This window comes from Lygodium microphyllum, chromosome 25, assembly GCF_053477565.2.
Source record: "Lygodium microphyllum isolate KBCC chromosome 25, Lygodium_microphyllum_v1.1.10, whole genome shotgun sequence".
NCBI classification, from domain to species: Eukaryota; Viridiplantae; Streptophyta; class Polypodiopsida; order Schizaeales; family Lygodiaceae; genus Lygodium; species Lygodium microphyllum.
In genome coordinates this window covers 50,890,638-50,918,550 of record NC_141159.1, presented here as the reverse complement: position 1 = coordinate 50,918,550, position 27,913 = coordinate 50,890,638, and the positions used below count along the sequence as shown (strand labels likewise).

At 38.3% G+C, this 27,913-nt stretch overlaps 1 protein-coding gene across 4 annotated transcripts in view; it reads right to left on the bottom strand.

Annotated features, from left to right (window-relative positions):
• The window catches only part of LOC148014214 (defensin-like protein), a 67,836-nt gene extending 63,739 nt beyond the window's left edge, over positions 1–4,097 (bottom strand). For 2 of the 4 annotated variants that reach the window (XM_087667041.1, XM_087667043.1), the window contains exon 1: positions 3,747–4,096. In XM_087667041.1, coding sequence (XP_087523167.1) covers positions 3,747–3,819 — 73 coding nt within the window. In that variant the 5' untranslated portion in view covers positions 3,820–4,096. Of the gene's footprint in view, positions 1–3,746 lie in introns of all 4 variants that reach the window. The other 2 variants (XM_087667042.1, XM_087667039.1) reach the window with 2 other exon arrangements.
• Positions 4,098–27,913: the final 23,816 nt, after the last annotated feature.

Sequence of the window (27,913 nt, the reverse complement as noted above, 5' to 3'; positions counted from 1 at the left end):
ATATTTAAGTCGTGATTGATCATCCACATATATCTCTTTGGCATCACCGTCTTGGCATATATTCCTGAAAAGAATAAAAATCCTCACTTATTTGCAATATTTACCACCTCTTAAATCATGTTTTGATTTATGTAATCATTGTTTATATGGTAGGCAAACTCATAACTTGCATAAAAAGAATGGTTCTACGCACATGGGTTAGCTCTTGTGCATTCAGATATTTGTGGTCCCATTCCCTATCAGTCATTAGGTAGTGCTAAGTTTTTTGTCACGTGTATTGATGATTATTCGTAGAAGATTTGGGTCTATCCTATTAAGTAGAAGTCATTACTATTCAATTTTCAACACTTTCTTGCAATGGTTGAGAACCCATCTGGATATAGGCTGAAATGCCTACGATCTAACAATGGGAATGAATATTTCTCTGAGGCATTTGAGCAGTTTTGTGATGAGAAGGATATTAAATGTCAATTGACCGCCCCTTACACCCCACCCCAGAATGGTATTGCAAAGCACATGAATAGGACTATTGAGGAAAGAGTCCACAATATGCTTGGTGAAGCGAGCTTACTTACCATAATACTTTTGGGCTAAGGAAGTTACTACTGCAGTTCATCTTATTTATAGATCCCCATGCACTGCTCTTAGTGGTAGAGTTACAAAGGAGGTAAGGTCTAGTAAACCTCCCTTGTATGCACACTTGCGAATCTTTGGATGTGAGACTTATTTGCCACATTTCCAAAGATAAACACAATAAGCTAAATCAAAAGTCCCATCTTTCTTGAATATGGTAATGTAGGTGAGATGGGCTATCACCTTTGGGATTCCTGGGCTCAAAAGGTTATCCACAGCCATGGCATTGTCTTCAATGAGGAAAAGATGCATATGAGACCAAAGCAAGTAGTTGAGGTAGGTAGGGTAATCTTTCAAGAGGACCCTCTTGCTATAGTACAACCAGGCCTAGTTAGACAACCTGCAAGAGTTGATGATGTAGTGGCCCAAGATCCGCCTGTTGTGCAAAATCGTGATGTTAGATATAGAGGACAGGCCATACAAGCCCCATTGTCTGTTTTAAGATGCTCCACTAGAACCTCACCTCCTCCTGATCATTTTGAGCCCTTTATGCATTATGTCATGGTGACAAATTCTAGTGAGCCCCTTACTTATGAAGAGGCTATACACACAGGTAATAGTCACTCTTGGAAGAGGGCCATACAATCTAAGTTTGAATCACTGTAGAAAAATTGTAAATGGGATTTAATTTCCTTGCGAGATGGTAAATTTACATTGGCATGCAAGTGGGTATATAAGTTGAAGAGCACCCCTATTTGCTCTAAGCTAGCATACAAGGCACGTTTAGTTACTAAGGATTTTAAACATGAAAAGAGAGTTGATTTTGATGAGATATTCTCCCCTGTGGTCAAGATGACAACTTTTTGCTTAGTATTGGCCTTAGTTGCATGGATGGATCTAAACTTGTACCAAATGGATATTAAGACGACTTTCTTACATGGAGACCTGCATGAGGATATCTATATGCAACAACCTAAGGGCTTTTAACGAAAACGACACGGAAAACCTAGTGTGCAAGTTGAGGAAGAGTCTTTATGGACTTAAGCATGCAACTTGAAAATAATATCATAAGTTCGATACCTTTATACATTCACGAAGTTATTCTCGTAATAATATGGATCTGTTTATAAAGTCCTTGAGCGATTCCATATACAAGGTGATAAACCTATTGACCGCCCATTACCTTCTCATATAAAGTCAATCACAGAAATTGTCACCGGTCAGATAATGAGAGAGCTGAGATGGCCAAGATCCCATATGCATCCATGGTGGGTAGCTTGATCCATGCCATGATAGTCACTAGATCTGAGATAGCATGTGCAGTGGAAGTTATGACTCATTATATGGCAATACCTAGCAGGTGACATTGGGGCATCATGAACGATATCATGAGATATCTTAAGGACACTACAAATATGTGCATTTGTTATGTTGGCCAAAATACTAGAGTCATAGGCTACACCAACTTTGATTATGCAAGACATACAAACAATAGGAAGTCCACCTCTGGCTATATCTTCACCTTTGCTAGAGGGGTTGTTTTTTTAATATCCAAGGTACAAAAATGCACAAACTTGTCTACTACCTTGCGGCTTGTAAGGAGGCCCTATGGTTAGACCGTCTAGTAACAAACCTTGGTATGACTATGACTCCTACATTGCATTTGGACTCTATGAGTGCTATTTATTTGGTAGGTAATCTAGTCTTTCATGCGAAAACTAAACATATTGAGATTCGTTACCACTTTATCAAAGAGGTGATTGAGGACAACCAGATAGAGCTTGTCGGGATCTCAAGTGACAAGAATCCTGTAGACCTACTCACTAAAAGTCTCCCAGTGGAAATTATGTCTTTCTTAGGAAGTTAATGGGCGTAGAATGAGATGACATCTATTTCTCATCCTATTTTTCTTCTATGTACATGTTATACTTTGTCACTTTTTATTTAAGTGAGATTGTTGGAGATTAAAAGCCGCATGCGTCTAGCCACCTACATTTACTTGTACTTACAGTCCACACACCTATACACTAAAAATAGCAACCGCTTGTCATTGTCACTTTAAGTGAGAAATTATTAGGGGTTCAAGGTCACATGTGCCTAGCTATCTACATTTACTTGTACTTACTGCCCACACACTTATACACTGTAGGAAAGCCACCTATCACTGTTACTTTACTTGTTCTTTCTATGATAATAGAATAAGGAAAGGTAGGTCACATGTTATGACTGTTGGAGTTTCTACACACTATCTTGCTCTCTTCCTTGAACCTCCATAGCTCTTGCTTTCGCTCTTAGCTACCACCACCAATTGCAAGTTTACTAGATATTAAAATATCTCCACTCTTGTTATCATAAATGTTGAAGCTCCTTGGTATTGAGAATCTCTCTATACACTCAAGGTCAACTACGCCTTATATGTGATGTGCTTTTGTTAAGTTGGAAAACCAACATAATATCCCCTTCTCAGAGAGTGATAAGCTATATTTTCAACACTTCAGAAGTTCTTTTGACAGTCCACGTATTGCACCTAAATATATCTAAATATTCTTCATTTCACTATGGCTATCAGTACTCTAGTGAGCAAATGTCAAAGTTGGCAAAGCCTCCTCGATAAGCTTGCTATGTTGATCAACACTACACACCAAAGCAAGATGTGATGGACATGCACTCTTGGCCTAATAATTCTATCAAGCATGGTAGAACTATCACAAGAAGTTTTCAACAAATTCTCACATTGTGAATTATGACAACGTAATGAGCTTCTACTTGGGAGGCATTGCATACCTAGCTAGGTGCAATTGGGGGCAAGGGACTGCGGGTCCATAAAGTTGAACTCTCTAGGGACAAGCAAGCAAAAAGAGCCCCTTTTCCCACATGGGAATGGGAAAATGTCAAAAACTTCTTGTGTATGGGCTGCTGGTGTCTAATGCTTGGATGTCATTGGCATTGATCCATGAGTTGGTATACTCTTGGACAGTTTTTTATTTCAAACTTTTGTTAACAAATCCCGCTTTGGCGAGTGTGCTCCGCCTCTTTTTATCTTCAACATCGCAATAATCTATTGTTTCTAAACCTCTTTCTATTTCGATGTGGCGATAATCCATTGTTTCTACCGAGTATTTTTCTGGACTGCTGTAATACCAGAAAGATGTAAAAGAAGGTTGTGAACTTACAGGGGATGTCCAGAACTCCGTAGCGGTGGTTGCAGCTGTCGTTGCAGTCCCTGGGTTGGAATGAGCTTCCCATGTCTGCGGCAACCTTGAGAGGAATGCTGTGAGAACAAAATGGAGGCCGGCGAAGCTTCTAAAGAGAAAGGAACCCGCCTAAGCAGCAAAGGTCGATCATTCATTCCTGACGACGACGACGACGATGATGATGCAGCATTCCTGCTGAAGGTGATGATCGCGTGAACGGAGAAGTCCCGCCTGTTTGTATATCGACTCGTTCAGACAGTGACGATGGACAAACATCATTCGAACGCATAAAACCAAGAAAAGCCCGACCCGCTTGGCCCACCAATTTCCAAATGCCAAAAACCAAACCAGCTTTAGTGTCACCTTGGATTTAGACAAAAGGACCAAAAATCCCCTTTTCTTCCCAGTCACAAGTCTTTTTCAATAGTTGTCGCAAGTGCCATTCACATTAGTACTGGACAACTAATGTCTGGGAAAACATGGGAAAGTGCAAACGCGAGAGAAAATAGAGCGCAAGAGGGAAACGAAGCTAACTATCATTTCAAACAAACATCTTATGTGTCGAAGCTCAACAATGTCATCTAGAGAAACTGAGAGAACGAATTGTGATACTGAAGAGTTAACGGATGCACAACGAGCTTTTTGTAGCAGTAGAATCTCCCTTGGAATTTTGTGATTTACTTGCCTTCTTCACTCAATGGCATGATGATGACAGGCAAGGTCAAGGATAATTAATGAGGCTGAAAGATTTATATTAGGATTTGGGTTAGAAAGTAGTGTGTAGCTTTACTTCATGGCTATGGGATGTGCATTATGAGCTTTGCAATGGCTACAAATAGAATAGAATTAGATCAACATAGGTGGCACCAAACTGCCAAAATTAGATCTTAACCCAATCCATTGTAGCTCATATAAGGGTTCCATTGGATTAAAAGTGAAGAAAAGACTAGTAGTAAATGGTTTGTGACTCATATAAGGGTTCCATTAGATTAAAAACGCAACAAAAATTAATTAGTACAATGTATACTCTTGCCAAGTTGGATGTGTTGATGAGATGATGAATCTTATCATTATTCAATAGGTATGCTTTTTTAAGTTCTGTAATTAGGTCTATTTGTATTCTACTTAATATTGGATAGGTATCAAGCCCAACAATTGAGAAGATAGGAGAAAACAAGATGCATGATATGGTGAGCTTTGATCAAGCTACTAGTACAAGAGTTGCCTTGGCTACCATTAGAACACCCAAGGTTTGTGTAAGAGAACCAAATGAAGAGCATGGCTTCGTCGTGGACACTACATCTAGAGGTGGAGGACATAATTATTCTAGAAGGGTAAATGGTCCTATCATCGTGTCAATTTTTATGATAATAGTGTACAACCATAAATATTCATGTGTGTGTGCATCCATTTTAGGACAAGGATTCCTGAATGCTACAAATAATCCACTTTGAAATACAGGTGTTTTCCTAAGAAGATGTGGAACCAAGAAGATCCTTTGGATGCGAGGAGGTTCCTACTACATCAAGGAGAATGGGATAATAAAATTGTGTGTGTGATACACATGACAAGCTGCATTTTTCTCCTTAAGTTGGTGAAGCTATGGTTGCTTCTAAGACTTTTGGATCTCATGGTTCTCATCCATAGCTTATCCCATAGGCAACAAGCAAGCAAGACCATCACCCCTCATGGAAAGTGAAAGTGGATGTTATTGATAAGGCATCTTCTTGCTTCTGTTGACTCACTATTATTTTTTCATAGGCTTTGGAGAGATACAACCCAATGCATGATCTAGATTTTGGCAAGTAATGAGCTAGCCAATTGTGCTAAAAAGCCATACACTTTGAATAAAGAGTAATGTCTTTTTGTTATTTATCTATCCCACTTACATATTTGAAATTCCTATTTTTCATGTTGGTATCTTCATTTATGCACTTCATGATTACAATGATTGTGGTGGCATGTTCTATTGTATAAATTATCAAAAAATGTTTGATTTCTTTATAACCCATCTATAAATTAACTCTACTCTACTAGGTATCTGATATGTTGGATTGTTGCAGCACTACTGCTGGGATGAGCTCATAAACACACTGTTGGCCTTACGGGAAGGTCTCCACAGTCTCATGTCTAACTGCTGTACCTTATGAAAGGGAGTCGTCATATTCCTTCAACTCATCAAAAGTTTAGCGGATGCAAGAACTATGCTTGACAAAACACTTGAGCATGGTTCTACATATACCTAAGAAAAAAAAAATCAAGAAATACTATAGCTCTTTGGCCCAAGATAACAATCCAAAAAATTTTACAACAACAAGAAAAACGCAGCAAGAAGCAACTAGAAATTTAGTTGGATAGCATTATTGTAATGGATGTGCCCTTGTAGCATGCTCAAGCTAGTCTACTTTACCCTTTAATACTCAAATTATCATCATAATGAGCATGCATTCTTTAGGTGGCATGAGGGAGATGAGTAACTTGTTGTGGTAGTTTCCAAGCCCAAATCAACTTATATGGTGTAAGGCTTTGGATCAACAATAAATTTTTCAAGCATACATTTATCAGTAGCATAATTTGCACTCTTCCTCAATGTGTGTATCACTCTCATATTCAATTAGAGCATCCTTAAAACTCCCTTTCTTCTTCCATATCTTATTCTTCAGGTTGCATAAGGGAGATGAGTAACATGTTGTGGTAGTTTTCACCTCTATCCACTAGCATTTGGTGCTAATAATTAGTTCTTCAAAGATCAAGAGATTGGATTTTCCATTATTTTTGAAAAATGGTATCCATTACAAAAGGATTTTGTAGAGATCTAGCCTATCAATCAACATGGGATAGACCTCTAGACTAGATGAACTAGGATTCATCATCAGTACCCACACTAAAAGTGCTTCCATAGGTGGTTGAATCATATGTACTAGCACTTCCTTTATGTCAGGCTTGCTCATTCCCTCATAGATTTCTTTGTACTCTCCCTCCTCTCTAAATGGTAATTCAAGAGTAGCAAGAATGTCCATCCAATCTTGTTCCTCTCTAAATGGTAACCCAAGCGTAATGAGAATGTATTCTAAATGGTAACTCAAGAATAGCAAGAATGTGCATCCAATATTATTCATCTTACAAGCATTTAATATATTGAGTGAATGGTTCTTGGAATGGAGAACAATTTGTTAACCTCTTAACATGCTAGAAATGGTGTAATGATCTACATAAGTGGTTTTGCAACTATCAATTTCTATGCTTATAACCTTAGTCCTATTGCCAAGGAAGACTAGTCCATTTTACCCATTCCTTGATGAGTTGTGCATTTCATATCCATAAACATCCAAGCAACAAGTCACAATCTATTCCCTTCATGCCCATGAACATGATAAAAATGTGACACTGGCATTCTTAATTGGCTAGCCCTTTAGCATACCCAATGGACAAACCTTAGAAGCACTAGCTATGATGAGGTCCAAATGCACTCCACAAGCCTTAAGAATAAATCGATTTGATGATGCTAAGCCCCTCTCTAATGTCAATGATTCCTCTTATTGTGACATCTCCAATGGCAAGTATGGGGAGAACAACATGTTGTTCAACTCCTTTTCAAAATGTGGTTATAGCTAGGGTACCAGGCACTCGAGTTAGTGTTAAGTTGGGTGTATAGTATTGCGATGCCTCTTTTGTTTTCTCGCTTTTTTCATCACCCCAAGTATTGAGGGTTTTTCAAATGACTAGGCTTCCTTTCAGCAATCAATCCTTTACTTTTCAATTTTACTTCTTTCTTACTATGGATCCATTAGTTAACAATTGTCCAAAAATGCTTTGTCCTTCCTCTTCCCTCTCTTCCTCTTCTTCCTCCCCTTCCTCTCCCCGCACCGTTGCCTGTGCATACCGCTACCTGCTGCCTGCGTCCTCCTCTTCCTCTCCCACCTCTTTCTCCTCCTCCTCTCCCACCTCCAACTTTTTGATTCATGTGAGCATTGTCTTTACGGTAGACAGACTAGGAATACGCATAAGAAGTCTAGTAGGACATGCACGAGTGAACCCCTAGCATTGGTACATTCAATTTTTGTGGTCCCATGCCCTGTCAGTCTATGGGTGGTGCAAAGTATTTTGTGACGTTTATTGATGATTTTTCACGTAAAGTCTATGGACCGGCCGTACAGCCTGGGTCTACTAGAGATAGACATCCACCTGATAGATTTGAGCCCTCGATGCATTATGTCTTGGTTACATATACAGGAGAGCCTCTCACCTATGATGAGGCTATGCGCAAGGGTGACAGTCACTCTTAGGAGAGGGCTATACTTTCATAGATAAGGGTATTTATAAATAGGTCTTAAATGCATGTGATGTAGAGGATGTACATGGTGAAAGCATTTATGGATACTGGAAGAAGATCCTCATCCTTCAATAGTGCTACTGCAAATAGAGTTAAGAGTACACAAGGTTTCAAGGCCTTACTAAAGCTAGCCTTCCCTTTAGAGCAATTGGGATAGATGTATATAATCCTACTCTTTGGACATCTCTGTTCAATTTTGTTTTCCTTGGGTTGCTCTTGCTTTTGAGGAAACCTTGTAGAAATATTTCTTTCTTGGCCTACTAGTCAAACAAGTAATAATTTCATTGGGTGAAATAGTTCAATGCCCCAACATCATGATGGGGATGGGCCTAAAACCCATGAGGATAGTATTTCCCTCCTTCATAAGATATGCATGGGTTCTTTTACTCGTTGTCTTCAATTAGCCCTTTAATGAAATGCATAGGAGCATCACTTAGGGGATGAGTTACAATGGGTCTAGGGTGTCTAGAAATACCTAAATGATTAATGTCAACTCTAGGAACAACTAGTCTTTGGTTGAAAGCACTCTATTTGTGGTTGGACAGTAACATTAGCATATGGGCCAACTTGTGGAAGCCACCTATATGAACTCAACAAAAGGTTGTGTCATTCCCAAAATGACCACAATTTATGCCAACAACATTTGAATGGGAGTTTGTTACCATCACAATGTATGCATTGCAATATACGTTGGTAAGAAAGGGATTGTTTAAAGGATGCAATCATCTTTAGGAGTCCTTGTTGGTGCTATTTCACCACATTTACCATGAGATCTTTAGTTTGTGTGATCCCAAGGCCAACTTTTCCCTTAGTGAATTAGGCTTCTAACTCAAGATCCTTTCCTTTTTTATCTCTATTCCTTGCTTGTCCTTGATCCTAGTGGATTTGTCTAGAATAGGGCCATGTCCAATTTAATAAGAACTAAGTTTTCAAACATAGCCTCATAGACCCTTTCATTTGAGATATCCTTGATGAAGGCCTTCATGATAGTTTTGGCAACAAGCTTTTCAGCACTAGGTACTCTCTTGTAAATTCCATGTAATTTAGACATGTAGTCCCTCAAACTCTCTTCTTTTCATTTCTTGATGTTCATCAGCCTTGCCACCTAATGGACAATGAGGTTGTCCCCATAGCTAGCTTCAATAAACTACTTAATGAAGAGGTATTTTAGCATTGCAAAGGAGGTCTTTTTAGCTACATTGAGGCCTATAATCCATATGCACCCTTCTTCCCATGCAAAGCCAAATTTTTTTGGATACTTTGGGTCTCCAATGAGTTACTAGCCTCACACACTTGTCCAAACTATTAATGAAATTGTAAGATAATTTTGGCATGGTACTTCTTAAGTTGCTTAGCAACTAGGGGAAGTATGGCTTGGTCTCTTTATGCTATGGTATCACCCATTCCAAAGAGGAGGATCTGAGCTATGTGTGCTCCTATAGTGAGCATATTAATGTGATCAAATAGCCTACATTAAACTAGGTCTATGGGAATGTCTTTAGGCAACCCTCATATCCCTACATTCACAAGCATATTTTGGATCCCTTCTAGTTCTACTTGCATAGCTCTCCATAGTTATTGAGTGTCCCATGTGTGGTTAAGAAGATTGCAAAAGAGACTAGCACTATGAGCTTTTAATGGTTGAAACTTCTCTTCCATTCCCTCATTTTTGAGTGTGACAATGTCAAAGTGCAAAATCTTGTTGAAATTCTTCAAGGAATCTTCAACTTCCTTAAGAAGTCCAATTGAGTAGACAAGATTATTTGTGACACTTAAGTGGGAATGTGTGGTTTCTTATTTCATTAGAGCTATCACTTGATTAATGGGGTTGGCTACACAAGCTAGAAAATCTAGGCATATACAGCCTTACAACACATTCCATTACAAGATTACATGAGGTTAAATGGTCAAGACAAATAGTCTTACAATGACATCCATAAATACCCTCAATTCTTGGCTTGTGGAGTGGCCTTAGGAATGATGCTAAATTTGTATTACTAACCCTAACATACATGGGAAAACATTTCAACATCCCTAACTTTGATTGAGGAATATTTCAACAAGTAATAAATGTTCGATGCCTTCACACAGGGTTATCACATCCGATGGTGTCCAATTAGTACCGTCTATCACTTCAATGATTGATCTCCCATGTAGTCACTTGGGGGCTGCATACATTTGCAATGTTCCTAATCTCTTTTGAGATAATTGCATCATTATGGGTTTAGGTTTCTTGTGCATGTTGTTTCCATATCGGTCTTGATGATTTTTCTTATTGCATGTGTTTGGTTTCATGTTCCTTGTTGTTATCTAACCTTTTTAATCAACTACTTAAGTTCAAACAATTTCTTCTTAGCAACACATGTCTTAGTTTGAACATGATTCTTGTGCACTATCAGGCTTTCATTTTTCCAAATGCAATGTGTGATGTTCAACAAATTCTTAAGAAATACAATGTTCTCATTTTTAGGGTTCCAATAACATGCTCTTTTAGCATCAGCTTTTCTTGGACTTTTATTGTGATGATGTGATTACTTTGTTCATTAGTCCTAAAATGTATGCCCTAATCCCTTATTGCAAGAATGTCCTATACCCTAATCACTTATGCAAGAATGTGCCAAACTATATGTGAAAATACCTAACTAGGTACTTTAGAGTATGTACGTTAATGTGCAAGGGTAAAGCTTGCCTACATGTGCATAAGTGCTTGAGAAGAAGGAATATGCACAAGCGAAAGGGACTTGTGTGCATGGGTCCAATCCACCATTGTGTGATTGGGGTTTGAACTTTGTACACAAGCACTAATAGGAGCACTAAAACCAAAGTGTATGAGTGCTAGAGACAATGCACAAGTGCCTAAAGTGCCATGCGTCATCTGACTAGGCTTATGCTCTTATTGTGCAAGAGTGTTCTAGATTCTTAAGGTGTAGGAGTGTACATATGGGTGCTTAAATTTTGCGCACAATTGTTCAATTCTACTTATGTGCAAGGATGTGCACAAGTGCCTACTCTTTAATATGTATACCTAATCTCTAATGTGCATAATGATCTTAATGAATTGTTATTGAATACCTATGCACAAACACACATGGACCCAAGTGTGTGATCCTACCAATTTACCTAAATGTACCTACATGCCACTCGATACCTGATATTCACAATCATGCAAGTCCAAGGTTTACACAATTATATGTTTATGATACAAAGCATGAACCTCAAAGTTAGTAATGCCTAACCTTATTCGTGCATATTGTCTTCATTGCAAGCAATGATGCATACTAGAAATGTATATGCTAGAGCCTTTCAAACTATTGGAGAGATTCTTCTAGAAAATCCCACAATAGAGATAAGTATGAATATTGCAAAGGGATGTGCAACATTGCAACAATAGTTTATGCCAATTGGCAATGAGGTTGATGCTATTATATCGGGCCAACATTAGGGGGATATGGGCAACCTTCAGCAATAGGGTCTCATCGAGTTTGTCGTCATGGTGTACTACAAAATCATTGGAAGGGTAGAGTGCTTGGGTTTTGGGAGGCTTGAGATGGTGGTCTTCTTACGTCAGCTCAATATGTATATGGTGTGAAGGACTTGAAGCTACCTCCTGGAAGGGCAAAGTGCTTGGATTTTGGGAGGCTCAAGATGGTAGTCTTGTTGCATCCATTCAATACATATATGGTGCAAAGGACTTGAAGCTATCTCCTCTTGGGAGACTACTTGAAAAGTTTTTCTCTCAAATTGTAAGTCACTACTTTTATGTTCTTAACTTCTCATATGTTTTGAGGTTTTTACTTCTTCTCTCCTACTATCAAACATTTTTTCTTTGAATCTTGTTGAGGACTAGCCTTTGGGAAACTTGTCTAGGACATACAAAACTCTACATGTGGATGCGGGTGAGACAATGATGATTGGAAAGTCATCACAATATCTTTTACACCACAATATTTTTTTCTATAAGTTTACGTATATAGTGCCTACGTCAATTGATTCGTATGGTTCTCTTGAATTACTTCCTTGTCCACCTCTTAATCCTTTAGAATGGCCCATTTCGACTGAGTGGATGCTTTAGACACTAAAATGAAAGTTGTACATGACATTCATGGCTCATTGAGATTCGAAAGAGCTTCAAGATAAGTGGCTCTTTCATTGTTTGTACCAATTCATGTTTTTGCATATATCTTCAAAATCACTAATGCATATCAATGTCCCTCATGTTTATTTGTAAGAACATAATAGAGGACTTTCTTAATTCCAAATTTGAAGAAGGACCAAATGAGGTGGATGGGGTGCACAAAGGTGATATCTTTTCATGCAGAGTGGTGGTCTCTAGTGTTACATTTCATTACTTGATTGGACGTTTATCATTGTACATATACTTCTATTACCGATAATAGATGAAGAAAGTAGGCCAATGGATTCCCTTGGAGTCCATTGAATATGTGGACAAGCATATCCCAATTACTAATGCAGCATTTTTGGAAGAGTGGTGGTTCCATCCTTAGAGGGCCTTTAATGCAAAAAAGTATATAAAAAATGAGTATTTTAACTTGCAATATGGTTGGGTATGTTTTAAGAAAAGAAATCCAATTTTTGTAAAATTTTGTAAAAATTTATTTTTTGGGATAAAAATAAATCAAAGTTGCTAATGTGGCACTTTTGGAAGAGTGGTGGTCCCAACTTGGAGGATGAAAATGGCTAGTTACTAGAGTGAAAAGAAAGGAAGACCCCCCTCCTTTCTAGGTAGGGTCAACCACAAAAAGTGGGTGGAGCCTAGGAATGTAGGGGAGCCAGAGAACAAAAAGGCATGGCATGATGACCATTGAAGAGGGACTAATCCAAGATTAAAGATTCCTAATCAATTTCTTATGAGGCCCTTTTTGAGTCCATATTTCCTCTAATGTAGTGATGATGGGCCAACATCATGATATAAATGTTTATATGAGAAATGGCATGTGTGTCATTATGTCTAATGCTATTGTTCTATTTTAATTTGTTTCCAAATAGAGAAGATAGGTGGCACTTGAAAACCCCTTACTCTACAATGGTTAATAATATGCCTCCTAACAAAGGTTGTGTTATACAAATGGAGAACTATGTGCATCATCTTCAAGATACCATTGCATGCGTTATGGGATTGTTGTGACTATATTAAGATCTGCACTTCAAATGTGCTGACTGTAGAATAGGATGTTGATGTCTGCCTGTGTCAACTCTCAGAGTATGACCATGCCCCACTCAATGGCGGTAGTGCTCGGATCTGATTACACATAGCAACCACAATCATTGTTCCTCTACATACTAAACTGAATACATATGTATTTGCACAATTTGTTTAGTGTAGTTTCGACTCTAGGCCAAGCACGGTGATCCAGGCCTAAGAAGTGCCAAACAATACCATCTCATGAGGCTTGTTCTATCCTCAGTGATGATATATCCCAAGCACATCAATCTTCTCTGTAGTTTTGAATGCACCATTCGCATTCCACTCCCTTGATTGGTAGTAAATCTACCCTACCTCTAATTGCTCCCACTACTCCACTAAATCTAACAAGTTGTTTCTTAGCTTCTATTAATCCAATCATTGTCCCCTCAATTCCCCAAGTTCACCCTCACTTCTGATTCCAATGGGCCACATACCCAATATCCCATTTTTGAAGTTCTTTGGATCCTCTAATAAGGATTTGGATGCCTTTAACCATCAGTTTGATGTGGTATACACGATCAACTTCCTTGGTGAAGTCAATGAGCCTCATAAGGTGGCCGTATTTGAATCTTCAATGCAAAAAAAGATTGCGACCTGACTACTAATAGAACATGGCTGGGCAACATGGAATGACACATTTACAACATTCCATATTTAGTTCTAACCAGATTGAATAGATGCGCAAAAGATTAAAAGACTCCACTACCTTAAGCAAGAAGATTGATCATGACAAGCATATACAACCAAGTTTACTATCCTCAATAGTAGAATTGACCCCAATGCTCAACTAAAAGATGAGATTTTGATATATTCTATGTTCAAGGCTTCATTAAACCTATCTGAAAAGCATTTGCTTTCAATCATTTGTTGAGGAATAGCATAGACCCATTCTACAAGAAATCTCTTAGATTAGAGTAAATTTTGTCCAAAGAAAAGTGAAAAAGGAAGAAAATCCAATAAGTCAACTCCAAAGAACCACAATGATGGAAATAGTGATTTCACTTCTGATTTTAACCTAGAGGCAGAATCCAGTTTTGAAGAATCCGATGGAGGAGGAGAAAAAGCCCACCAAGAATAATAAGAAGGACAAGGGCAAGAAAATATTAGAAAGCACTTAGCACAATGAAGTAAAAAATCTTTGGTGCACATAGTGCAATAATTGTAGATATGTTCAAGCTCAATGCGGCCTAAACCAAAGATGGTGTAGTATTTTCATCATAGCTACTCACAATGTTGAGTATTGCTGGTACAATGGCATGCACGAGATGGCTCATCTAGAAGGATGGCAAGGTACTGGAGTATCCCCCTCTAGCTAATGGACACTATCCAAGCCAGTCATGCTCCTACATTGGCTATTGCTTATAGAAATCAGGAGTACTAGCAATCGACGATGGCCATGGTATGCAGGTAGAGAAGGAAGAAGTAGATGAAAATTTTAGATTTTCTCTAAACATTATTTCCTTTGCATGCAAGAAGGACATTAGAGATCAAAGTGTTTGGATACTCAAGCATATGATGATCAGAAAAGACAAGACTAAGGCCCCGATACAAATGCTTGGTGCTAACATAATGAAAATCAAGGAATTGCCAGAATCGAACGTTCATGTGATAACTTGGTCATGCAAAACATACAAAGAAGCTACATTGCAACCCATAGGAACTTTGTGGACAAAGTAAGAGAAAGTCGGCCATCAAGTGGTGGTAGGATGGTCAGCCCGATAGCGATGAAATATTTGACCCCAAGCTCTAAACTAGAGGTTAAACCTAGAAATTGGTCTAGTAGCTCGTGTGTAGGAAAAATTCTATAGTCTAATGTCCATACCCCACTAGCTCAAGGAATGTAACAAGGTGTGAAGTCATAACCACACCTAGGATGGAGTCACTCCAATCCAAAATTGGTCATAGGCTTGTAGTTTGCAAAGTTCAAACCATAGTAGGAAGGTACATGGGGAGCAAAAGAGAAAAACAAGCAAGTTGCACGAGAGGATTTGCAACTCAATGGAGTGAAGAATCTAGGTAGTCACCTTGGGATTCACAAAGGGAAGCAGTCACAAGTTTCTCTTAGCAAGTAGAATAGCTAATTACTAAATGATTTCCCGGAGGAAGTAGAAACCAACACATTGATGCTAAGCTTGTAGTAGGCAAAAGGGAACATGCAAGCACTTTGACTATTATAAGCTCATCCAAAGTATCGATCGGATGGGAACTAATGAATATTACTGTGCTACTAGGTGACCTCTTGAATCTTGCCTTAGCTTTCAAGGATCACCTATTAAAGACGATTTAGCTAGAGCACCTAGTATTACTGTGCCACTAGGTGACCTCTTGAATCTTGTCCTAGCTTTCAAGGATCACCTATTAAAGATGATTCAGTTAGAGCACCTAGTATTACTAGAACCAGAAGTAACGGTTATGATGGCTCATGCTTTGAAGGCAATAATTCGTAAATCTAGTAGGAGCTAGTGCTAATAGGCCCCCTATCTAATCCAACCATTCTACTTATTCCTGTTCAGTGCAAGGACCCTTGAATGTCTTGCTTGATAGTGGATCTAGTCTAACTATCATCACATTGGCAACTTGTCAATAATTGGGATTGATGGATTGGAAACCAACCCCCTTCCTGGTAAGAATGGCCAATCAACAACAGGTAAGACCTCTTGGTATCATCCACTCTATACTTTTTGAAATCTATAGTTTAATTTTTGGTTTCCTTGGTTGTTGTGAATATGGAGCATGCTAGCAAATATTACCACCTGTTATTGGGAAGACCTTAGCCATGCCAAGCAAGAGTAAGCTATAATTGGGATAAATAAAAACTTATAATATGTAAGAATAAACATAAAGTGATTGTGTTCTTGACCAATGTTGCCCCACCTACATCACATTGCCAACCAGTCAATATGGTAGAAGGCTTAAGTGATGATGAAAAAGAGTCATTCCAAAAGGCTAATGTAGATTTACAGCCTTAGTAATGTTGATTAGATTGCTGATGCTGAAACAAAAGAAATCCTCAGACAAGAGCATGAGTTTGAGGCACAAATGCAGAAAGTCACAAGGGTGAAGGAAGATGAACTAGACATAGCCTTCCTTGGTTAGGAAAACTAGTCAAGATTAGTGCTAGCTTGTTGACTAAATTTAAAGATGTTTTCACCTAGGAATTCTTAGAGATGAAAGTCATGGATCATCGATTATATCAACATTGGATTCCTCTAGGACCAGATGATGTTCTAGTTTTGATACATTACTACAGGAACCCTCACATGGCCAAATAGGTCAAAGAGTAGTTAGATCGACTACTATAAATTGGGTTCATTGCTCTAGTATATTGAGTGGATTAGATTTTCCCAATTGTCATCGTTCCTAAAAAGAATAAGAAGGTGTGAATATGCGTGGACTATAGAAAGCTCAATGCAACCACAATCTCATATTCCTTTCTCATCCCCTATCTGGATATTATCTTGGATGAAGTGGCTAGCCACACAAGATGCATTCTTTTCTCAATGGTCTTAGTGGATATAACCAAGTTTTGCTAGCCCCAAAGGATCAATCTAAAACAACGCTCATTAGAGCATGGGGAGTGTATTTTTATGTAGTGATGTGGTTTGGCCTCAAGAATGCTCTAGCCTCTTTTTAGAGAGACATGCAAGAGATCTTTGGGCCTTATTTCATTGGTTTTATGAGAGTCTTTTTGGATGATTTTAGGATATTTGGAAAAGTCACACTCCATTTGATACACCTTTGACTCTCTCACACACATTGCCACAAGATAAGTTCAAGTTTAAATCCCCTAAAATGTGTGTTTGCTGTTAGAGGCATTTTACTAGGTCACATCATTTCTCAAGATGGCATTGCTATAGACCCCATCAAGGTGGCAGCAATCATGCAAGCTATAGTATGAGATTCACCATCCATGCTACTTAGATTCCTTGGCCAAATTTAGTGGCATGGGCACAACTTGAGACTTTTGGCACACTTGGCTATCCCCTTGAATAAATTGGCACATGTGGCCAAACCTATCTAGAGCCCCAATCATGATCCCATCGGATTGGGAAAAAATGTTTCATGTATTTGTTGATGCCTCTGACATGGCTATCAGTAGTGTGCTTATGTAGCAGGATGACAATGGATGGTTCCGTCCAATGCTTTATGCAAGCAGAAGATTGTCCAATGTAGAAAGAAACTATTCAATCATCACTAGAAGAGAATGTCTTGGCATGATCTATTCAATTAAAAAGTTCTAGCATTACTTGCTTGGGCACGCTTTCATTTTTCATGTGGATTATTCAACTTTAGTCTATTTGCTCAAACAACAAGATGTCACTAGGCAGCTTGCTAGATGGATCCTTATGTGACAAGAATTTGAATACATCATAATACATCACCCCATAACTCAACATGTGATAGCCAACTTTCTATCTCCCAATGATTCAAGAGAACCTCCAACTAGTGTCGAAGATGACTTCCCAAATGCACAATTATTTGTAGTAGAATGGGTGCACTAGAGCATGAGCCACCAAACCCTCCATGGTCATGGTATGAATAAATGACGGCCTTCTCAAAAACTAGAGTGCCTCTACCCCATTTTCAGAAGGACCAACGAAAACAAGTGGCTCTCTCGAGCCGGTGTTTTGAGATTATTATGGGCCAATTCTATTACTACACCCTCTCTGGAGTGCTACAAAGAGTTGTCCTTCCAATGGAGTAGTCTACCATCCTAGAGAATGCTCATCAGGGGATTTTTGGTGGCTATTTTGCTATTGGAGTAACAATCCATTGACTTGAGGTGGTCAACCATGCATGGTGATGCCCGCAAGTGGGTCTAGAACTACGATTCATGCGAAAGGCTGGGTCAACTTGGTGCTAGAGATTGGTTGTCGCTCCAACCAATCCTACCCTTGGAACCCTTCTAGAAATGGGGTCTAGACTTTTATTGATCTAATATCTCTAATGGCTACTTATACCAAAATCAAGTATATCCTAACTACAACTAATTCTTATACAAAATGGGTAGAAGCATGGTCTCTACTAGACAACATCACCAAATCAATGCTAAATATTTATTCTGAGATGTCTTCACCAGGTATGGAACTCCGATCAAATTGGTTAGTGACAGAAATACACACTTTGTAAATAAGGTCATCAAAGAACTCACCTCCTTTTCTGTCATTATACATAAAGAGTCTTTTTCTTATGATCTACAAGCCAATGGCTTAGCCGAATCAATCAATAAGGTCCTATCTGAAATTTTAACAAAGTTGGTAGATCAGAATAGAAAATATTGGGATACCAAGCTCCCCACAACACTATGGGATTTTCAAACTTTCTTCAAGGTCACTATCAACATGACTCTATATAAATTAGCATTTGATTTAGAAGCCATTACACCCTTGGAATATGTAATACTGAGAGTTTACGACTCACTATACAAGATCACCTCTTCTTAAAGGACTCTCTTCCATTCCAGATGGAAGCCATTGGCCAACTGGAAGAAGATTGAATCTATAGCACCTACATTCTGTTTGAGTAAAAGCACCAAGTGGATAGACTTTCCAAGAAACAAATTTTTCGAAAAGACCAACTCATCCTAGTCTTAAAGACTCAGATGGGCAAACTCAAATTCCGATGGAGTGGTCCTTTCTAGATTTTTCATGATTTCAACACACTAACTCCTTCTATCAAACCAGTGGAGAGGTCCTTTCTAGTTTTTTCATGATTCCGACACTAACTCCTTCTATCTAACTGATTTACATGGTAAGCTATTGCCAAAGCCCGTCAGTAGATTTTGGCTATGTCACTATCATGCAAAGGACTTTCAATACCCCTTCTATACCAAACCAAATTCATGTACCTCTCATTCGCCTTGCATTCTGGATTGTGTTCCACACTGGTTGCCTACCTACTATACATTGACTAGCTTGCTAGAAGTCACTAGTTTTGCTAATATGGGATTTATTTTATGAATTTCACTCATAATCTCATGTTCTTGATGGTGGCATGATTGTGGGACCTAAAACTGTCTTGACATTGGCTCTAAGGCTCTAGCCAGGTCTCCTAAGCTCAGCAAACCACCCTCAAGGCCTTGTGGCTAGGAGCATCAGATGGCTATATACTACTCTAAATAAATAATACATTTGTATCAATTTTCAGTCCAACGGTATTGCCCTTCCAGACTCCAACAAACATACAGGTGATCAACACCTTGATTTACATACATAAAGAGCTCTTCCCAGCCGAATGTTGTGGATTTTATGGCTCTCCTACACCTCAGGGATTAGCCCCATGATGCACTGTCTTACACATAGAACATGAACGTAATAGAGTCCTCTCATAAACATAACAATCCAAGAGAGTGTATATATTCCTCACTTAATTGATTTTTCCAAGATATCAAGCTACCCTACAGTAAAGGGGAATCTTACACTCTTAATGTTAGTCATCACCTAAACATATAATTGCAATGCATCTAGGAATTTATCTTCTAATACAATATTTAGATTGCATATGTAAGGTATATGGCACTCTGTACTCAAACAACTTAATTGAAAACTCACCAATGTGAAGTCCACAAATAATCTTTTAATGATTTCTTTCTACTAGTGTCATGATGCATTACTAAGGAACATCATAGGGCTAACTTGTGCTACTGGACTCCTTAAAACTTATATGAACCACAACCAATATATTTAGATATGCAAAGAAATAAACAACTTAATCAAATATATTTTCATTTTAGTCGCACACCCCTTATCATTTATATTTTGATCGATTGCACAAATATAGGGAGATTTCATGATACTTTTATATAGAAACAAGTCCTAAAATATGCACTTTAATATATAAATAAAGGCAAAATGAGACAATCCCTCATGCTTCACTTTTATTATATATTCACAAATATTCTCCTAAATTTTCATAAATTTTTATGAGTAAAAATTATTTTAAAAATTTCCCCTTCATTTGACCATTTTTAAAAACTTTTTTATTTATTTTAACATAAATGATTGATTTTTTAGAGTTTTCTAATTTATATGATTTATGTGAAGTGTGATCCATCAGTATATTCATTTTCATGCCACATGAATATCATTTGATCCACAAAATCCAAGAACAACCCCATTTTTTCATTAAATTTCGTGTTTTGAGTTTTGTGGTTTTATTATTTTTAATATACAAAAGAAAAATAAATAAAATTCCAGAATTTCATATATCACCAAACATATTTCAATAATTTGCAACGATTTTTCCATCTTATGCACTAATAATTCATCATAAAAATTAAATAAAGATCGCTTACTCAAAAAATTCGCATACATACATCTCGTATTTCAAGGAAATGGAGATGCTGATGCAATTTTCTAGTTGTTGACGCATCCAAATCATCGGATCTACTTTCCATTATGCTTTGGAACCATCGTCCATCATCGATTCGTTAAATCAGCCCTCCCTCACTCACTCACTCACTCACTCACTCACTCATAAATATAGCCATATGAACAAGGAACAAAGAGGAGAGAGAAAAAATAGAGATAAAAACTAATTTTTGATCTTGTTGATTACTATATCATTCTTTATGCAATTTGAGGTGATTGATGATGAGAAATTGATGCAACCAAGCCCAAGAGTAGGAGGGAGATGGCGATGATAAAGAAAAATGGAGATTTTTATTGGCGGAGGGGGCGGCGAAAATGACGCGTTCCCTCCCTCTCTCCCCCCCCCTACCCCCCACCCCCCTTGTTGTGTGATTTTCAAGCCATTTGTCTCTTAATTAAGAGTGAAAACTAACCCCCAACTTATTTAGTTCAAATCTTGTCTTTTCATACTTGTATGAAGTGGTTCTGACTTGGTTGGAGGGGCAAATGGCCTTGGAATCTCAATCTGGCTGGATGGCTGACTTCTTGGCATTGAAATCTATCACGTTGGGCTTCATCACATGCTTTATGGCTTCTAGATCTAGTAGCCACTTCATAATGCCAAAGCTTACGACCATTAAATGGGGGGGTCAAACGGATTCCAACTGATGAACAGACACTTGCATTGGATTCTTGGCATCAAAATGCATCTAAAAAAACTCTAGTTCCTTGATTTGTAACTATTTCATTTTTCACAAAAAATGCATCCTTTATTGGTTTTTGGGTCCTTTTATATTTGAATTTTGGCTTTAAAATCCGTTCTCATTGGTGACCACAGGATAGGGTGACTCAGCATGTCGAATCCACAAACTGATCTGCACAAAGAGAAACCATAAAGAGCATCAAGCTGCTACAAAGAAAAATACACAACAACGGAGCACAAACACAGCTCTCACCCAACCTCTCATGACTAAAAACAAACCCTTGGCCTCCACACAAACCATACTGAAGCACAAAGCTAGACCAAGGGGATGGTTTTTTGGTCTCTACACTAAATGTATTAAATTATTAGCTAAACCCCTATATAAATAGCAAGAGATGTCCTACGAATATACCATTGAACAATCCAATGTGTCCATGACAGAATAGGAAGATGGTCAATCCCCACAGACTAACCATTGGTGGCCAAAACAAGACATGTTAGTAAGCAATCCCCATATAGTAACCATGGGCTAACATCATGAGGCAATTGTAAAAACCCCTCAAGACAAGAGTTAAGAAAGACATATTCAACAAATGCATGATTAGCCAGGGAATCTGCAAAGTGATTCCATTGTTGAGGAATCAACTAGCAAGTCACTGCCTCAAAGATCTTAAGGGTATCTAAGGTTGCATGATGGTACATTCTTAGAATGGAATCTCTCACACTATAGATCCCATTCAATTGGTTGATCACTAACTACGAGTCGCCTTTCACCAATAACCAGCGAATACCACCACATCTGGCAAGATTTAATCCCATAAGCAAGGCCTTGTATTCCGCCATGTTATTCGTAAAAGTAGTGGCTAAGTACACTCCCATTTTTAAAACCACTCGATGACGATGATCTTTAATGACAATCCCAACACTTGCAGGCTTAGCACGTCCTCGAGAAGCTCCATCAAAATGTAATGTGTAAACCAGGGCTTCATTGATATAATTTGCTATGGCAACAAACCTACTTGTACTTATGATAATCAAAGTCTAATCAAGAGAGAGGATGTAAGATAGGTACAATCCCTCCTTCCTCGCACTGAACTCAATAAGGGACACTAGTAAGAACCCAATGACAATGATGGCAATAGACCTTAATATCCCACATAAAAGATCTGTCTTGCCACTTAGTGATATGATAACCCTTACTCCACTAAATTACTTTGCCTGAGTGGTAACACTGTTGTAAATATGCATGCTCAAGATAAGGAATGATTTTTTCCATCCAATAGGCTTGATACCTTTTGCAAGTTTAAATTGATTCCTGAAGGACCTGCAAAGGCACCAAGTCTGACGTTAGTTCCTATACATAATAGGGCTTTAATTTATTGAAATTTACTTTAGTTTTAAACTCTACCCCTTGTAAATCCACTAAAAGGGCTGTAGAGCCATTCTTCCATATACAAACAATTTTGTAAGAACTATCCCATTTGGATTCCAACTTACTTGCGAAGAGCTCATAGACAAGCATCATAATATAAGACCAATTGACCCTTAGCAAATTTATACTTCTTAGCCCGAAGGTCATGAAGTATTTTCATCCCTTATTCCCTACTTCCTAATATAACAAGGCTTGTAATCTAATCTCATCAAGATGTGCAAGGGACATGAATCTTTCTTGCAACACTTCCTCTTCACCCAAAGAATGATTTAGAGTGAACCTTATTATAGACAGCTCAATCTCTAAAGGTAAAACACACTCTTCCCCATATACTAATATAAAAGGGGTGTGGCATGTAACTCTTTTAAATGCCATGTTATAAGCCCAAACAACCACATACAACTTCTTATCCCAATCACGCTTACCTTCAAATAAAATCTTGGATAAAATCCCCACAAGCTGCTTGTTTTGGTACTCTCTACTTACCCATTAGCTTGGGGGTTATAAGGCATGGTCTTATTATGTTTAATCTTCAGAGCTTCCATCAAAGCTTCAATCACTTTATTAAAAAAATGTGTCCTACGATTAGACACTAACTTCTTAGGTGGACCAAAATGGCAAAAAATTTGTTCCAAAATAAAACTAGTCGTTTCCTTGGCATTATCCTTCATCATAGCATGGGCTTCCAACCACTTTGTGAAATAGTCTATTGTCACACAGTGATGTAATGCTTTCACGTAGTTGATGAAGAATGTATAGGTCCAACGAAATTAATGCCCCACTTTTGAAATGATAGTATAGCCATGATAGAAGTTAGTGGGCGCTTCCTATTCTCCCTAGTGTTATGTCTTTGATATATATCACATCTCTTGACATATGCAAATGCATCTTGGAAAATGGATGGCCACCAATATTCGACTCTCAAAGCTTTTTGTGTAGTTAACCGTTGTCGCAGCGCGTAGGGTTGAAGGTCACCACGGGGTTTGGCAAGAGAATATTGTATGGGGGTTCAAGAGCTTAGACTTCGGAGATGGTAGAGATAAGAGAAGGGTTGAAGGTTTCAAGCCAAGTTCTTGAAGATAAGAGACATCAGGGTGTAGGTAGATTCAAGGAGAGGAGTAGACGGAAGAGAAGGGGTTCAAAGAGATTGAAGATGTAGAAGAATACTCTAAAAAAGAATTAGAAAATATAGAAGAATACTAACAGAGATGAAGCCTGTCAGTTTCTTTCAGCATTATGAGAAAATATAACTCTAATAGATAAAAAAGTATACAAAATGATACCTTCCTCTATGCTGCTCAGATCGCCAATCTGATGCTTCCAATGGCTCCGAAAGGGGGGTTAAATACCAGGACCCCTCGCCAGAATCCTGCCAGATCACTCCTTCTTCATCTCCCACTTTCGGAGTGCTGTTCACTACCTGAAAACAGCGATCGCGCATCACACGATTTCGCTAATCTCTTTTTTAACATAAAATCCTCTCAAATTGGCTAAAAGCTACATGATTTCTTTTACATGTCCTCCTAATCTAGAAGTTATCTATAATTTTATGGATTTTTACAAGAGATAATATCTAGAATATCAAAAATTGATTAAAAAATTATCCAAAAAAATCTAATATTTTGAACCATGGACACTAATACTAATGTCTAAAGTGGCATTGGCTCTCTAAATCTAAAAGGAATCCACACTCTAGATTTTTTTACACGGTGTGCGCGTAGTGGCATGACACCGTCCCATAAAGTGCCCTCCATAAGCAAAGTCATGACACTCTTTCAGATAAATGTAACCTCATCAAGCACAACATATCGGTGATAAATATCATTGACCCCTTATTAATATAGTGTTCCTACAATCAAGGTAAATTTCAAGGCTTGCTGCCTAATTTTCCTCTTTTCAGCCTTTGATAAAGTGACTCAAGCCTCTCCCGTTGATAAATATTATGTTATGATAGCATACTAAGATGGAATGGAGGCTGTACCTATTTTGAAATATAGACCCTCGAGGATATAATCTTCAGTCAAGGCTTCTTTCATCTCCCCAAAATCCACAAGACATTCAACAATGCCCTACAACTTTGGCAGCTTACTCCTGATTTCATAATCAAACTTTTGCAAGGTGATCAGCCACTTTGCTAGGCGGCCAGGCAACTACAACTTATTTAACAATAGCCTTAGCCCCTCTACCTTCATATAAAATACTATCTTTTCATATAGGATGTAGTGCATGAATTTCTTCATTGCAAAGACCATCCCAAGACACAGTCTCTCCATTTAGGTATAATCAATCTCGGACACTCCCAATTTGCGACTAGCAAATGCAATCGGATGGTATCACTTCTCTTCCCAAATTTGGGCTCAGCTGATACTATATATCATAGCTGCTAAAAATATATAAAATATCTCACCTCTTTTAGGTGCTTTCAAGATTGATACTTTTGCAAATTCCTTCTTCACATCCTCAAAGATACTTGACATGGATCACTCCAAACAAATAGGCAGTTAAAGGACAATAGATTCGTCAATGGTAATGTTTTCTCAACTAATACATTAATAAATCATCGATAATAACCAATTGATGAGAAAGCTATGCACTTCTTTACAAGTACATGGCAGATTCATAGTGATGATAACCTTTATCTTTTTAGGATTGGTCGCAATACCAATCGAGCTAACCACATGGCCCAATAGTAATCTATAGGACCACTCAAAATATTTTCTCAACATGATTAGTTGTTTGTCCCTTGTGGTGGCTACCCTTGGGTCATCAATAAAGAATTTTAACTCCTCTGGAAAAATATCACCAAAAGTTTTATCAATGGTACATTGCCAAGACCCTGGCACATTGCATAGGCCAAAAGCCATCACATGATATGCAAAGGTGTCAAACATAGTAATAAATATTGTTTTCAATTTGTCTTCCTCTGCGATAGCCATTGGTTATAACTGGCAAAGCAGTCCATAAACAAATAGATATCTCTACATGCTATAATTGATCTAGAATTTGATCAATAAATGGCAGCGGATAGTAATCTTTGACCATTTGTTTATTGAGCTCCTTAAAAACTACACAAAGCCGGATTTGATTATTTTTCTTTTTCCTGATAACTACTAGTGAATACCACTCCGTGTGTTGTATAGGAAATATCAAGCAAGCCTTAAGCAATTTTTGTAGCTTCTCAAATAGTCCATCTCTTAGTTCAAAATGCATATGCCTCACTTTTTATCATTGGATACCTTCCTTCAAAGGAATAGTATCATAGCTAGACTAGGAGGAATACCCCTCAACTCATCATAGCTCCAGGTAAAAGTATCACAAAATTCTTGGATCAAGGACACACAATCCTTCCTTTCTTCCAGACTAAGCATATATGCTAATTTAATCGGTAGTGTTCTTGGATCAAGGACACGTAGTCCTTCTTGTGTTCTTGGATCAAGGACACATAGTCCTTCCTTTCTTCCAGACTAAGCATAGATTCTAATTTAATCGGTTGTGGCTACTCCAATGTATTGAGATCTAGCTCAATCACATTTGCATCTCTGATTCTCTCTTCTTGTGTTTTATAGCTTCAACATCTTTTGTAGTGGACCCCTCTCTTAATTCATTGCTTGGCAAGGTTTCACTGCTAAAAGGATCCTCTAATGCATCTAATTTTGTCAAAGATAAAGGCACTCTCTCCCTTTAAGGAGTTTTAGGGTATGCATTTGTTAGAAGAGAGAGAGAGAGAGAGACAGAAGGATTGGAGCCACCAAGAGGAGCTGTATGCTCTCCACACATTTTCTTCATATTCCATAATCCATATAACTAAAAATGAATACAACACTTCAAGGTCTGTAAGACCATTCACACATAGCCTTAATCCATCGACTTATTCAATGTCCCACACTTGCTAATACAACTGGACACAGCTAAGACTCTGTCTGTCACACACACGAGCTTGAAGTCTCAACACTCCCCCTCAAGCTCAAGACAGCCTCTGTACACCAAGCAACTATCTAAAAACACTAAACTTATCTTTACCCAAAGACTTGGTAAAGATATCTGGAACCTGCTCATTCGTCTTCACATGCATAAGATCTACTCTCCCTGCAAGAACCATCTCTCTAATAAAATGGTAGTGTACCTCAATGTGTTTAGTCCTAGCATGGTATACTAAATTCGTTGCCAGGAGTACATTGCTGAGATTGTCACATAACAAAGTCACTGGAGCATCCATCTATATGTCCAAATCAACCATAAGCTTGAGCAGCCATGCAATCTCACATGCTACCAATGCAACACCCCTCTACTTTGCCTCAATGCTAGACAATGCAACCCTTGGTTGCTTCTTGCTGCTCCAGCTGATTATTCCACTTCCAAATCCAAAGGCATATCCACTTGTAGATCTACGATCATATGAGCATCTTGCCCAGTTTGCATCTGTGTAACCAATGAGTTTCATGACCTTATCCTTCTCATAGAATAGCCCATGATCTATAGTAGTGGAATTTACATACCGCATAATCCGTCTAACAGCATCTAGATGTGCCTTTCTTGGCTTCTGCATGAATTGACTTATGAGCCCAACTGCATAACTCAAGTCTGGCCTAGTGATAGTCAAGTAGATCAGACTACCAACCATCTGCCTATACATAGTCACATCATCAATTTCAACTCCAGTGCTAATGTTCAACTTGACATTCTGATTAAGAGGTGTATACAGTGGTTTACATTCAGGCATGCCATATTTCTTCAACATTCCCATGGCATAGTGTTTCTGCATCAGCCATAAACCATTTTCAGCTTTGATCACCTCAATACCCAAGAAATACATCAGTTTATCTAAGTCCTTCATGTCGAATTCAGATTTCAGCATCTACATAGCATGCTATATCCCCCAGTCATCATCACCTGTGATTATCAAGTCATCAACATAGATGACCAGCACTACCAAGCCTTTGTCTGTGTTTTTTGTAAACAGACTATGATTAGCCCTGCCAATAGTAAATCCCAAACTCTGCAACTAACTACTGATCCTTGCATGCCAGGTTCTCGGAGCCTGCTTCAGCCCATACAATGCTTTTTTTATTTTGTATACATAATGCTGAAAATCAGGGTGTATATACCCTTCAAGAGGCTGATCC